This window comes from Gymnogyps californianus, chromosome 16 (assembly GCF_018139145.2).
Source record: "Gymnogyps californianus isolate 813 chromosome 16, ASM1813914v2, whole genome shotgun sequence".
NCBI lineage: Eukaryota > Metazoa > Chordata > Aves > Accipitriformes > Cathartidae > Gymnogyps > Gymnogyps californianus.
This window is the reverse complement of record NC_059486.1, coordinates 5,179,838-5,192,031: the sequence shown is the minus strand read 5'-3', so window position 1 is coordinate 5,192,031 and position 12,194 is coordinate 5,179,838. Positions and strand designations below refer to the sequence as shown.

General features: G+C 34.6%; 2 protein-coding genes across 3 annotated transcripts in view; one reads left to right on the top strand and one right to left on the bottom strand.

The window, feature by feature from the left end:
• Window positions 1–12,194, top strand: part of RSPH14 (radial spoke head 14 homolog) — a 104,368-nt gene that overhangs the window by 9,695 nt on the left and 82,479 nt on the right. The gene's annotated exons all lie outside the window — the stretch shown is intronic.
• Window positions 648–12,194, bottom strand: part of GNAZ (G protein subunit alpha z) — a 75,760-nt gene continuing 64,213 nt past the window's right edge. For both annotated transcript variants that reach the window (XM_050906801.1, XM_050906800.1), the window contains exon 3: window positions 648–2,731. In XM_050906801.1, coding sequence (XP_050762758.1) covers window positions 2,387–2,731 — 345 coding nt within the window. In that variant the 3' untranslated portion in view covers window positions 648–2,386. The remainder of the gene's footprint in view (window positions 2,732–12,194) is intronic.

Here is a 12,194-nt window from a genome sequence, read left to right as displayed (position 1 = left end):
ATGGTCACTTTTAAAAAATATTTAGATTTTTCTGAAAGCCTAATTTTTCACAAGCATGAGCCAGATAGAATTTCATGTTGATTTTGGAGACTTGATGAGAGCTCAGTAGTACAAAAATGTGAACATATTTTTCAAGTTTTTTTCAATCTTTAAATACAGGTTTAGGAGACCAACTTCAGGCACTATTCAAAAATTTATATATGTGCTTATACCTAGACACGTATTTCTAAGCATAGACATCCGTGCAAAGTACCTGCTTGTGTAAGACAATATGCAGGTAGGCTTCTTATGTATCTTGCAGATACCATGAAAGTTTCTTTCCTGATATTGCCTATAGATCTTGATCTGTAACTTCTTTCCTAAAATTGCTACTAACCATCTCCCCCCAAAATATAACAATAACATGCATTCAGAATTTGTAAAGATACTAAATGGGAACACATCCCTTAAATCTTACTGACTTCTTCAAATGTAATTGCTTAAGATTGAAATTGCTGAATATTGGTGAATAAACTGAGGAAAAAGATCTGGAGCAAATAAACAAAACTCAGCAGTCTGTCATAAAGGAAAGAAAACTTCACAAACATTATCCAATTAAGCAACTGTCATAACAATAATTAATGAACACACTATAGACACGTTCAGTATAATTTGAATTATTTATTTTTTTAAGTGGACAATTTAAATGTTGATGTTATTAACCATTTTGTTTTAAATTTCTTAGAGCCCTTGGCTGAGATTTCTTGCGCTAATCATAGTACATAGGGGGAACAAAAGTGGAAGGTTATTTTCCAGTGTGCATGTGTGTCTGTGTCTCTGTGTACGTATGTGCTTTACAATTATCAAACATATATTTACACACCAACTTTACACTGAAGTCTTTAAGAAGTCTTTTCTATGGCAGGGGAAAGAATCAACTGACCAAAGACTTAGGTCTATATGATCCATTTGAGATTTTCCAGTATAGTCCCACAGAGCTTCTTATGTGTTCAAACTTTTGCTGGAATGTTACTCCATCCAGTAGTGTTTCTTTACGAGATGAAACGTGGAGCTGAGGAATGCATCTTTTCAGTTTCCTTAACTTCACTAAACTGTAAATAATTTAAATTATTAAATTGAAATATCAAGACATTTAGTTATTGTTCATATCGCTCATCTTTAACCTTCTAATAATACATCACATGTTTAAAATAATTTAAAAACCAACAAAAAAAGACTTTGGAGGCTATATACTACACAATCTCCATGGCTCCTGCTTCTTGGGAAATCTGTTACAATATTACAATTCCCAGAATGTATTTGGAGCAGTGGAACAGAATTGTCCGTTGGCAACTTTCACATTCAGCAATCCAGACACTACAACAATAATTTTAAAAATTGCCTTGTGATTTATTTTTTTAATCTGTATTAAAAAAGGAACGTTAACCTACTTCTTAAATATAGTTTGTTTTTTGTGAAACACCACAAGATTTGGCAAAAAAAGATGTAAAAGAAGACTGTTTTGATGTATAAAACTCCTTACTAGTAGAAGAAACACTGACCTTAATTTGGCCTATTCATAGATTCATTTCATGTAGTTTTGCTGCATATTTGAAGCCTTAAAGAGCAGAAAGAGCTGCTAGTCAGTTTGGAAATCACAGAACAGTTGCGCACCAACAATTCCTTTAATAGGCAGGGTGTCCATGATAAACAGTGAAGTAAAGCAGAAGTGTGTACATACTATATGCTGTGAGTCATGTGCATGTGCATACATGATGCATGTGTATATACTGTTTGGCTGTGTACACCAATATTGTGGGTGCATGCCCATTCTCTACGAATTTAAGTAGTATTTTGCTTAAACACTCCTGTTCTGTAGCTTCTGGTTTGAACTAGCTTTTCTCCCCAACACAACCATTCTGCTCCATACCCTGCAAACGAGTTCATCTGTCACTCACCAGCTTTATATTTTCATGTCAGTAAAATTTTAGGACAACTGGATGAAGAATTATTTATTACATAGAACATGATAACACTCCCACTGTAGGAAATTGAGTGAAACAAATGGAATAAAAGTGCAGTGACTGTGGTGAAAACATGTCCACAGAGTTAGGCCTCAATCTCTTTTTTTGTTTTTGTTTGGAGTTTTTGAGGAGTTGTGGTTTTTTTTCACAGGGTGTGGGTGTGGGTGTGTGTTTTTGAGAGGAGGCTTTCACTTTTCAGAACATGTATTTGTGAAAAATGATGTAGTGGGTTAAGGGGGCGTAAGAGGAACTGTGTACATACATCAGATTCCCCCTTTTCTCTCCTTGGGCTACTAAGCATTGCCCCATTTTTTTCCACTAGAAGTGGAAGTGGTTAGCCCCTTTTTTATCACTTCAGGAAAACAGATTAAGCCCAAGGATTCTTAGCAGAGGCCAATATATTTGAGATTGTTCTGAATGATGACATCTGTCACTGCATCAAAGACAAATTGTATGTTACTGGTATCAGTGGCGCAGGTGAAGTGTGAGTAGATCTCCTTGGTCTCCTTGTTGCGATTCAAGTCCTCAAACTGGCGTTGGATGTAGACTGCTGCCTCCTCATAAGTGTTTTGGCCTTTGTATTCAGGAAAGCAGACTGTTAAGGGAATGCGTCGGATTTTTTCTGCCAGCAGATCTTTCTTATTCAAAAAAAGGATGAGGGAAGTGTTGATAAACCAATTGTTGTTGCAGATGGAATCAAAGAGACGCAAACTTTCTGCCATTCGACTCTGTAGGAGAGGAAACAACAGTGTCAACAATAGTGTTTCAGCATAACTGTGAAAAGCACACAAAATACATTATTATGTCTATCAATGAGCAAAATCTGCTTTTAGAAACAACTTTTGTTTTATTTGGTGACTGTCCATCTTACCTGACCATGAAATTTCAGGGATCTTAATTCACTTATTTTGATACAATACATTTCACCACAGACTACCTCTTCCTTTATTTTTTAAAATATTTGGCAACTATGGAGGAAAGTCTAAAACTGAAGATTTAGAAACAATAGGTGTAACTTGAGAAAACATGGTTGTGTTCCAACTTAGGTTAGCACTATAAACAAATTCTTTAAATGAAAGGGATGAGTAATTTCTAAGGATTTCACACTACAGAAACATTTCTGCTGTTTTTTAAAAAGACAGAACTACTACAGCACAATTGTAACATTGCATCATTAGATGTGTAGTTTAACACACCATACATACTCAGAATTTTTTCCTGGCATTACTTCTCCCCATTGTATAATGGTAAGCTTGAAAGAATACACAAGAACCACATTCTACTATAGTGGGACAACTGGTATATTTATAGGTGAAAGCTGAGTTTAGCCAGACATGTTTAACGTCTTTCTGTCTGCTGCCCTGAGTAGGCAGACTCCATTTATGAACAATTTAGGATGACGACCACCATTACATATTTGGAAATAACAATCCAATGCTGCTATAAATGGAAAGCAGAAAGGTCTGTTAGAAATCAACGGCTGTCTGAAATTTTCCTGATGTGTTGGTGCTGTGACACACTCATGATGCAGCTGGATCTGTCCATGGTACCAAGTGCTCTTGGAAGGCTGAGTTTATTGCTCGGTTTACACCTATAAATAGGTGTAAACAGATGTAATGTTTTGCACAGAAAATATTCTAGATTATTAAAATAAATGTCACTCAAGTATTATCAAAAGTAGATACAGAAAGTATCTTTATCAGGCATTTTTGCTGAGGTCAATGTTTTCCAGCATGTTACAACTTAGATCTTTATTTCTGTTAGGTTTCATTGGCACATCAGCATTATCATTATCTGACTAACTTTAGTTAGATATTTGTCTGTCATGAAAATTGTTTAAGGTATGCACTCATATTTTCTATTTAAAGGAAAACATCTCTTTTAACCGAGTCATCCTATTCATATTTAGAGAACATTGATAAGCATGCCATTTTACAATTAAGCAACAAGGTTTCATTCTAATCTTTTTCAATACCCAGCAATAATTTTTATTAATAAAACTATAATTCTTGAATAAGTGGACCTTTATTCTGTCCCAGTTCAGCTGGGACACAGCCATAGCTGTGTTCATGTACTGCTGAAAGTAGGAAAAGGATATATGACTGAAAATTTTGAATCAGTTTTTTCTGTACAGCAAATGTACTAGGAAAAGACTGTAGAAACAAATATTCACAAAACAAGGTACATTTTAAAAAACTGGAAATTATATAGACTCTGAAGATTTCATAGCCTCTGAGACAGACGTAATGTAGGCTGAAAATTGGAATTCTTGCAGTGCTGTCTGTTTAATTTCTTTAATATTTTTTTTATTTTAACTAGGAGAGTCTTTTAGCTGTGTGCCAGTTATTCTCTTCTTGAAAATCAACATCAACTAATTTTTCAACTTGGTGATAATGCTGTTTGCTATTTTGACCTCCATGGGCCAATTTCATATGAGATTCCGAAGCCTGAGTTATGCTCTTTCATCATTCCCATCTAATCTTGGGGTGTCTTCAGACACGCCAAAACCATTTTTGCAATTTTTGAGCATCTTTAAAATCTCAGAACACTGTAAGGCATATCTCCTTGTTGTAGACCTGATCCAATGCATAGCTCTCAAAAGAATTTCAAGTAGGTAAACCAATGTGATGTTAATCACAGCATGAAATTTAGTATTCCTACTCACATGCCCAGATGAATTGATTTTGTATAGGAAACATTTCTGTAAAGCTTTTAGCTCTTACCCAAGTGACAGGCCTACAGTTACTATTTAGCCGACAGCTAAAATATTAGCTATTGTTCCTTTTCCTTCTCACTTGTTTGTTTTGTTTAGGGTTTATACTGCTGAAAACATTGTTGTGAGGAATCATGGTTTATTCCTATTTTATTTTCAACTGTCCTTCCCTCTGTTTTGAGATAACACCAAGATTTATTGCACCCTGGTCACAAGATGCAAAGAATCCTGTACAGTCAGCTCTGTAAAGTCTGCTTGCTGATAAACCATGGCTAAAATATGAAGAAAGCTTTTAATATACAGCAATATAGATGATAATCTTAACTTCCTTAAAAACAATAAACAAGCTAAATATCTATGGAAATTTTTTCCATGTTAAGTTTCCATAAAGAGATGCATATATTCAGATGATTATTCTTTAAACTGATCTCTACAAAAGCTGTACAAAAACTGTTCAGATCACTGTTTCATGTATTTGTGAAGTCTGGGGGTTTTTTAATTCAATGTATCTTTCATCTTTTTTTTCCCCTTCAGGCAAAGTGAATTTGCAATACTGTCCTGCTAAATTAAGAAAATAAATCCTGTTCTGTTTAGAGTATCTCTTACTTTCAATATTCTCAGATCATGAGATTGCATAAGATTTAATATAATTTCTTCAGCTTGGTCCATATAGCAAATTTAATTAAGATTAGGCATTATTGATCAGCACAGGGCATGGTGGAAGGGAGGGGTATTGTGAATGATAGGCATCAATAATGATATATCAGGATACAGTTCCCAATCCTCCCAGTCTGTTGTCTTTGGTCTCACTTTGTATCACAGTCACATAGTGGATAGTTTCATAATATGTACAGATCATGAATTTAGTGACTTCAGAGAAGTCATCAGAGGAAGAGCAACTTGCTGTTTGTAAACTTTTTATATAGTGGCATGCCTTGCCATCTGAAAGTAAGAGCAGCTGATTTGATATTTTTTATTTAAATAAGAGAAAAATAATATTGAAAATGTCTGGTAAAACTCCTGGAGATTACTGATACCTGATTTCCCAGTGCTTCCAAAAGGTATAATGAATCATTTTATACAGAACTTATATTTTTTTAAAGAAGCATAGTTTCTTGAAGAAAGGCTGGAATCAACTCAAGCCTAACAGTTTTAGTATGGTCAAAAGTATTTTGGATTGGCAGAAACAGAAGACTGTAAGGTTCTTCAAGGGATCATATATACCATGTCATTTCTAACATATTTTTAAACTATTCTTAAAGTCCTTTTCACAGAACCTCTCCATTTCCACCTGTTGACTGATCTTTCAACAAACAAAAATACATTAATCAAAAGCTACTAATTAGCAGACACCGATCAAGATTATTTTCTTCAAGAAGATGTTTTAGCCAATTACTCAAAGCAGAGAAGCAGTCTTAACTTTTTTTCACATAAGACTGTTCAATTGGTGACTGACAGACACATTTCAGTCCATAGGACGTTTTGGTGTGGCCAGTTTTAAAGCCTTTCTCATGCATCTGCCTATGTCCTGTTATATATGCCCAGATCCTGGCATTAGTTCTGGAAGCTGCTGTTAGACCTGATTCCACAGTGATGCAACTTGTTTTCAGAAATACCTCTTGTAAGAAAAAACAAAAAAAGTTCATTTGGCTTCTTGCATTTATACCTGATATAAACTACTAGAATTCTTCCCAACTGAAAGAAAAAAATACTTGCTTTTTGACGTAGTTTTATGCTCGGTATTCTTTTATCATATGCATACAAAGAACATAAATTTTGCAGAAGTACACAATGCTATTTACAGAGTACATTCACCTATCTTTGTATCTGTTTTGATTTATTTCCTGCAAATAAAGAAACTGAATAGGGCAGACTGGAAAATAGCTATGTATTTTATCATTCTGTATAAACATATTATGTCAGATATATTGGTCAAGTACATTTAGAGAATCCACATTTTCTTTTTTATAATTTAATAACTCAAAACAGTGAAAATAAGGCATCGCAGATGATACAGAGAATTCTTTGTGGAATTACAATGTGTATCAAGTAATATATTCCTTCTACGAAAGACATGTGCTGTAGCACACAGTGGCAGTGTTCTCGCAGTGCCCATAGGTACGGTACTTTGGATGTTCACCTATTTTGGATAGTGATTCTAAAACCACTAGGACACTTCACTAATTTCTAACATTCCCACCTATTCTTCTACAATAATTAACTCTTTTGTTTTCTTCTAATATTAACCTGTAATGAATTTACTGTTTCGAACAGTATTAGCTGCATTTCCCATATAGATTAATCTGCAGGTATTGTACTCCTTTGTATATGCAATATTTTAGGTTTCTAATAACCTTATGCATACATCATGAGTCACCGCAGTGGTCCAGAGTAAGTGAACAGAAGGAATTTGAGATATCAAAAAAAGAGTATATTTTGTTTACAAGATTATTTGCAAATATGTATGTGTTCCATTTGTCTGGCTTGTGTTCAGAGGGGATGAAAATAATCTGGAGTCTGGTCTTTTTGTTGTTGTTTGACTGTGAAGTATTCTGGCCAGTTTTCCTGTTTGGAAAGTGAAGGTGAGAGGATGATTCTGGCTTTTAATAGAAGTAACAGTATTTTGGGCCTAATTATCCTGAAATTTGTATGTTGTGTCTAGTGCATCTCCCTTGACTTCACTAGAGTCACTCCATATTTGAACTGGTGAGATGAAGAGAGAAGAATCATTAACTGTTTATTACACAAAAAGTAATATGAAAATATCATTTATTTAAAATTTACTTTTTATTTGGTTTTATTAGAGAATGAAAATATATTGCATTGTTATTACTTCAAAGGAAATCTGCAACAGTATTGATCATTATTGTTACACTAAAACAGTATCCTGAAAAAATTACCACTTAAAAATGCATAGTTGCTGAAATATGAGCAGATTGTTTTACCTAAGCTTTTCAAGTTACCTCTTATACTTTCCTCATTTTATTTGTGTTACTATTGCTTTTCATTTGTTATGGATTGACTTGGTCAGAATTGCATCCTCTGTTCTCAGAGTTCCATGAAGGCATTGATTTAGTTATTTTAGGGAGTAGTTCTGTGTTTACAGTGTTTACAGATTAAAACCACAGACCTTTGGCAGTTTCTGGTCAGTTCAAAAGCCCCAGGGGCGCACCATGATGGTTGGCACTGCCACAGCAGCAGTATGTAGCCATGTTGAAATCTAACTCACAAGCCGCTTAAGGCATACTGAAACATAAGCAAAGTTATACAGTCCCTATATTTGGGTTTTTTTGTTTACTTGTTCCTTTGTAAAGGTGGGGTCATCTGACACTTGAGCCTACTTTATATACAGACAGATTTATAGGTGTAAAAACAGGGCTTTAAAAATCTGTTTGAGGGTTTATTTTTTATTTTCACAATGCAAATCCTGACACAACAGAGAATCCCCTAAAAACGCCATAGGTCTGTTTCCAAATAATCACGCTTTTCTTTCCTTCCCTGAATTTGTAGCTGATAATAAAACCATGCAAGAAATTTTTAGCTCAGTTGAAATGCTTTTGCTACTAATTGTCTGGAAAAAAATGTTTTAGAGCTAATACAGGTTTTTGGCCAACTCTCAGAACATTCATGCCAACAGGATATTGCATTTTAAGAGGTTTGTGTTTATTACGGTATTTTGTAGTGAATCATAATACTGTCCCTCTACTACCAAATCCTCAGCTTGAGTCTGTAGTCCAAGGACAAAATGAGAGAGTTAAAACCCTTCCATAAATTGTGAAATGTAATGAACATGTACAAAACAACTGACAGTTTTGAATTATTGTAAACTTGGTGATCTCTTACATAATGTAAAGAAAGAATTAGTAAACTGTTGTACCTGACATTTAAGAAATTTCTTCTTCAATGTAATATTAGTATTATAATACTGGTTGAATATCTGAAAGTCATAAAAACCTTAACTAAACTAAATAGAATTTCTTTTAGTTAAAATGCAAATAGGTTAATCAGGAATCATTTCCAACAAAGATGCAGGCTATATTACACCAGTGCAAGACTATGGTTGCATGCTATGAATGCATGATACACCTTGGGAAATGAACCCCCAAAAGCCATTTCATGATTTAATTATAATAGCAAAAGTAGGAAAATGTATCACTGAACAATGAGGAAACGTATCAAAGGAAAAACCAAGTCTTCAAATAACAGTAAGATGTCATCTATATAATTATGAAAACTTTAGGGAAAGAGAAACAGGCAGCACCTACTTCCATATGAAGAACAGAAAACTAATTTAAGTTATTCTGAATTTTTTTTTTACCTGTTAACATGGAGACATGAAACACATAGTGTTCAATCTCACTTCTGCGTGGAATTAAATGACAAACAAGTAAATCCAAACCTAAGAGAAAAATAGCGTACATGACAAGACAAGGCCTTTATAAATTTTAAGTGGTGACTTACAATTTGTGCAGTGCATCAATCGCATTTGAAACAGCAATGCATGACGTGTCTCAGTTTTTTATAGCCAGATGACATCTTGATATATCTGAAAATCTTAAATAAGAAGTGATATGTCCACAGTTCTAAGATGAAGGCTGACACTGAAACTGAGCCTAAAGATACATGATGGATCCACTCATATACTCCTATCCTAACATAACAGGCTCATTTCTGGTTTCGTCCATGTTGTAAAACTACTGTGCATATTATAGGGAAAGTGAACTTGAGAGGGTTATGGCTTATTATAATAAAAAATAGAATAAATTATTGTACAACTCCCAAAGGAGTTATAAAAATTTTCTATTAACGTGGAGGAAAAATAACGGTAGGAAAAGGCATTCTTCTTCTCTGCAGTGTCTTTTCCAGTTCAGGAGTCCTGAGGGGAGTAGCTAGCCAGGTGGTTAGAAAAAATGTGCTGCTGTAATTTCATAATTATACACAAGCTGGGGTATAAGCAAGATAATGCCAATGCCTTATCCAGATGGCCTTGTTGGGGGCTAATTGCAAATTCTTCTCTGAGCCTGAGAACAAGGAATTGGTTGCTTAAGGGAAAGAACATGTTAAGGAACAGATGGCTGCTTCTGTTCTTCCAATAATTTGCAAACATACAAACATCCCTGGTCATCCTTTCCAATAGTAGAGGTGTGCTTGGCAGGAAAGAGTTCCAGAACAACTAAGAGTTTTCAAAAGGGAAGACCCTGTTGTCAAGATAGCAAGTAATTAGAAAAATCACTTGGTAAATGGAGCCAAATTGGAATGTAGTGTCTCCTCACAGCTTTCACATTGAAGCTTTCTGGTCACAGTTGGGAGAGCTTTGAACTTCAAATGAAAAATTATGAAGAGAGAAACTATCACAAATAAGGGAATTAACTGCCATTTGTACTAAATACCCAAGAACTTTATCTTTCAACCATTATCTCTCTTTCATCATTATTTTAAAACTGGTAGGCATTTGGGGATTGTGAAAACCTTAACTAAACTAAATAAAATTTATCTTGTGTAAACCATAAATAATGATGAATAAAATTGGTGCAGGAATGGTAATGTTTGCTTTCCAGAAAAGTTAGAAAATCTTTAAATGTCAGTAGATCTTGGAAGAACCAGTGGAAGCTGTTGCTATTTTCCTGTTGAGGCTTTTCCTTGCGATAGTGGCTGGCATTTAGCATATGCTGGTAGCTATGAGCTATTTCACAAAATGGCATGAATCTTTTCTTTCTCTTTCAAATGTGTTCTTTAGAGATCCACAACTTAAGACCTTCTAAAGAAAGCAAGTGAAGCTAAAGTATTTGAAGAAGGGGTGGTGGGGTAAAAAGGTAATTGAATCTGTTGGATGTAAACATTGGTTTTTCCTTAAGGTTATTATACAAAAAAAATTAATCCGTTCTGAAATAATGAGAGTCTACAAAATAAATTGAAGGAAATACCATTGCCCAAGACAGTCATAGTCAAAGCAATTCAGGAATTCAAACTATGTTTGAATAAATGTATAATGGAAGGCAGAGAGAAGGCAGAAGAATTTTGCAGAAGAAAATACAGATGATGCAGAAAGCAAGAGAGAGCCTGGAGAAATATAGAAAGATACTTTTTACTTGTAAAAAAGCCTAGATTGAGTGCTAGTTGAAAGGTCCTTCCTGTCTAGCAGTTAAGCAGTCCTGATTGAGTGCTGGATAAGATAAACTTGATTTAAAAGGAAGAAGACTATTGTATGATTCATCTTTTGTTCAAAGAAAGATGACTCCTACAAGAATGCATAGGATCAGGTGGCTGTGGGTCTAAATGGGGAAGGATGATGATAATTTCATGAGTTACAAAAAATAATTACTTTCATGTAAAAATCAAAAAGAAGAAACTAACTATCTGTTGGAAAGAAGTTAATAGACTTAATCCAATTCACTCTATGTATCTCTCAAATAAAGAAATTAAGAACCTCACTGAGGTAGGATTAAACTGGGATAAAACACTCTACATGTGCTGTCCTGTATATACCTGTTTCTAGCCTTGGCATCTCCCAGAAGGGACAGGGTAACCAACAGGTGTTTGACTAGACAGAATTGTTTTGCCTTTCCAAACTCTTTCTTTCCAATCCTAGGATCCCAAAGTTTTCCTGGAAAATGTTGGGAATTCTAAAATGTCAAAATCAGAAACGGTGACATAGAAGGATAAGTCCCATTGTGAATTCATGAAGAAGTGTTCTTAAGTCACTTAGAAGCTTAACTTATTCTACAAGCAGACAAACTCATTATCCCATCACCAAATTAATACGTTACATTAGTCTAAAACCACTGCAGGAATTCCTGAGCAGTTACGTGGTAAACAAAACAGGAAGGAGGTCAGGATAACTAGAAGCAGCTATGTCAATATAGCACCTATCATATGGATACACACATGCACATGCCATCTATTTCTGTCCTTCCTACCAAAATTCCTTTCAGTGTCCTGCATATATAAGAGGAATGGGAACTGCAGAAAGGTGGAAGGCTAACATAGCATATTATGCATGTACGTATACTTTATGCCACCGCAATAAAGGGAAATTGAAAGGGATGATTAATGAAGGTTTTATATTAGAGGAACCTTGAATCTCTACTATGAAATGAGCATATAGAAGCCTGAGAAACATGGATGTTATGAAGTGGAGCCCTGAAGAAATTTTGTGTGAGTTTCGATAGGAAGATATGTATTTATATGGTGAGGGCAAAAAAAAAAAAAAAAAAAATGTATTAAGCATGAAACAAGCTTGCTTCCAGTTGTTTTTTTTTTTTTTTAAACAGATGCATCCTCAAATCAGGAGGAAAAATTATACTAGCAAACAAAATTTGTAAACTACCAAATTAATTCCTCATTATTTTAAAGATAATGTCCTGTAATTGTTTGTACTTACAGTTTGTACGTGAAAATGTAGAACAGGTAGAGGAGGCAGTAGTCAATATTTGATACCTCTTTTTCAGAGAAGAAAGGGAAAATAAACCTGACAAAGC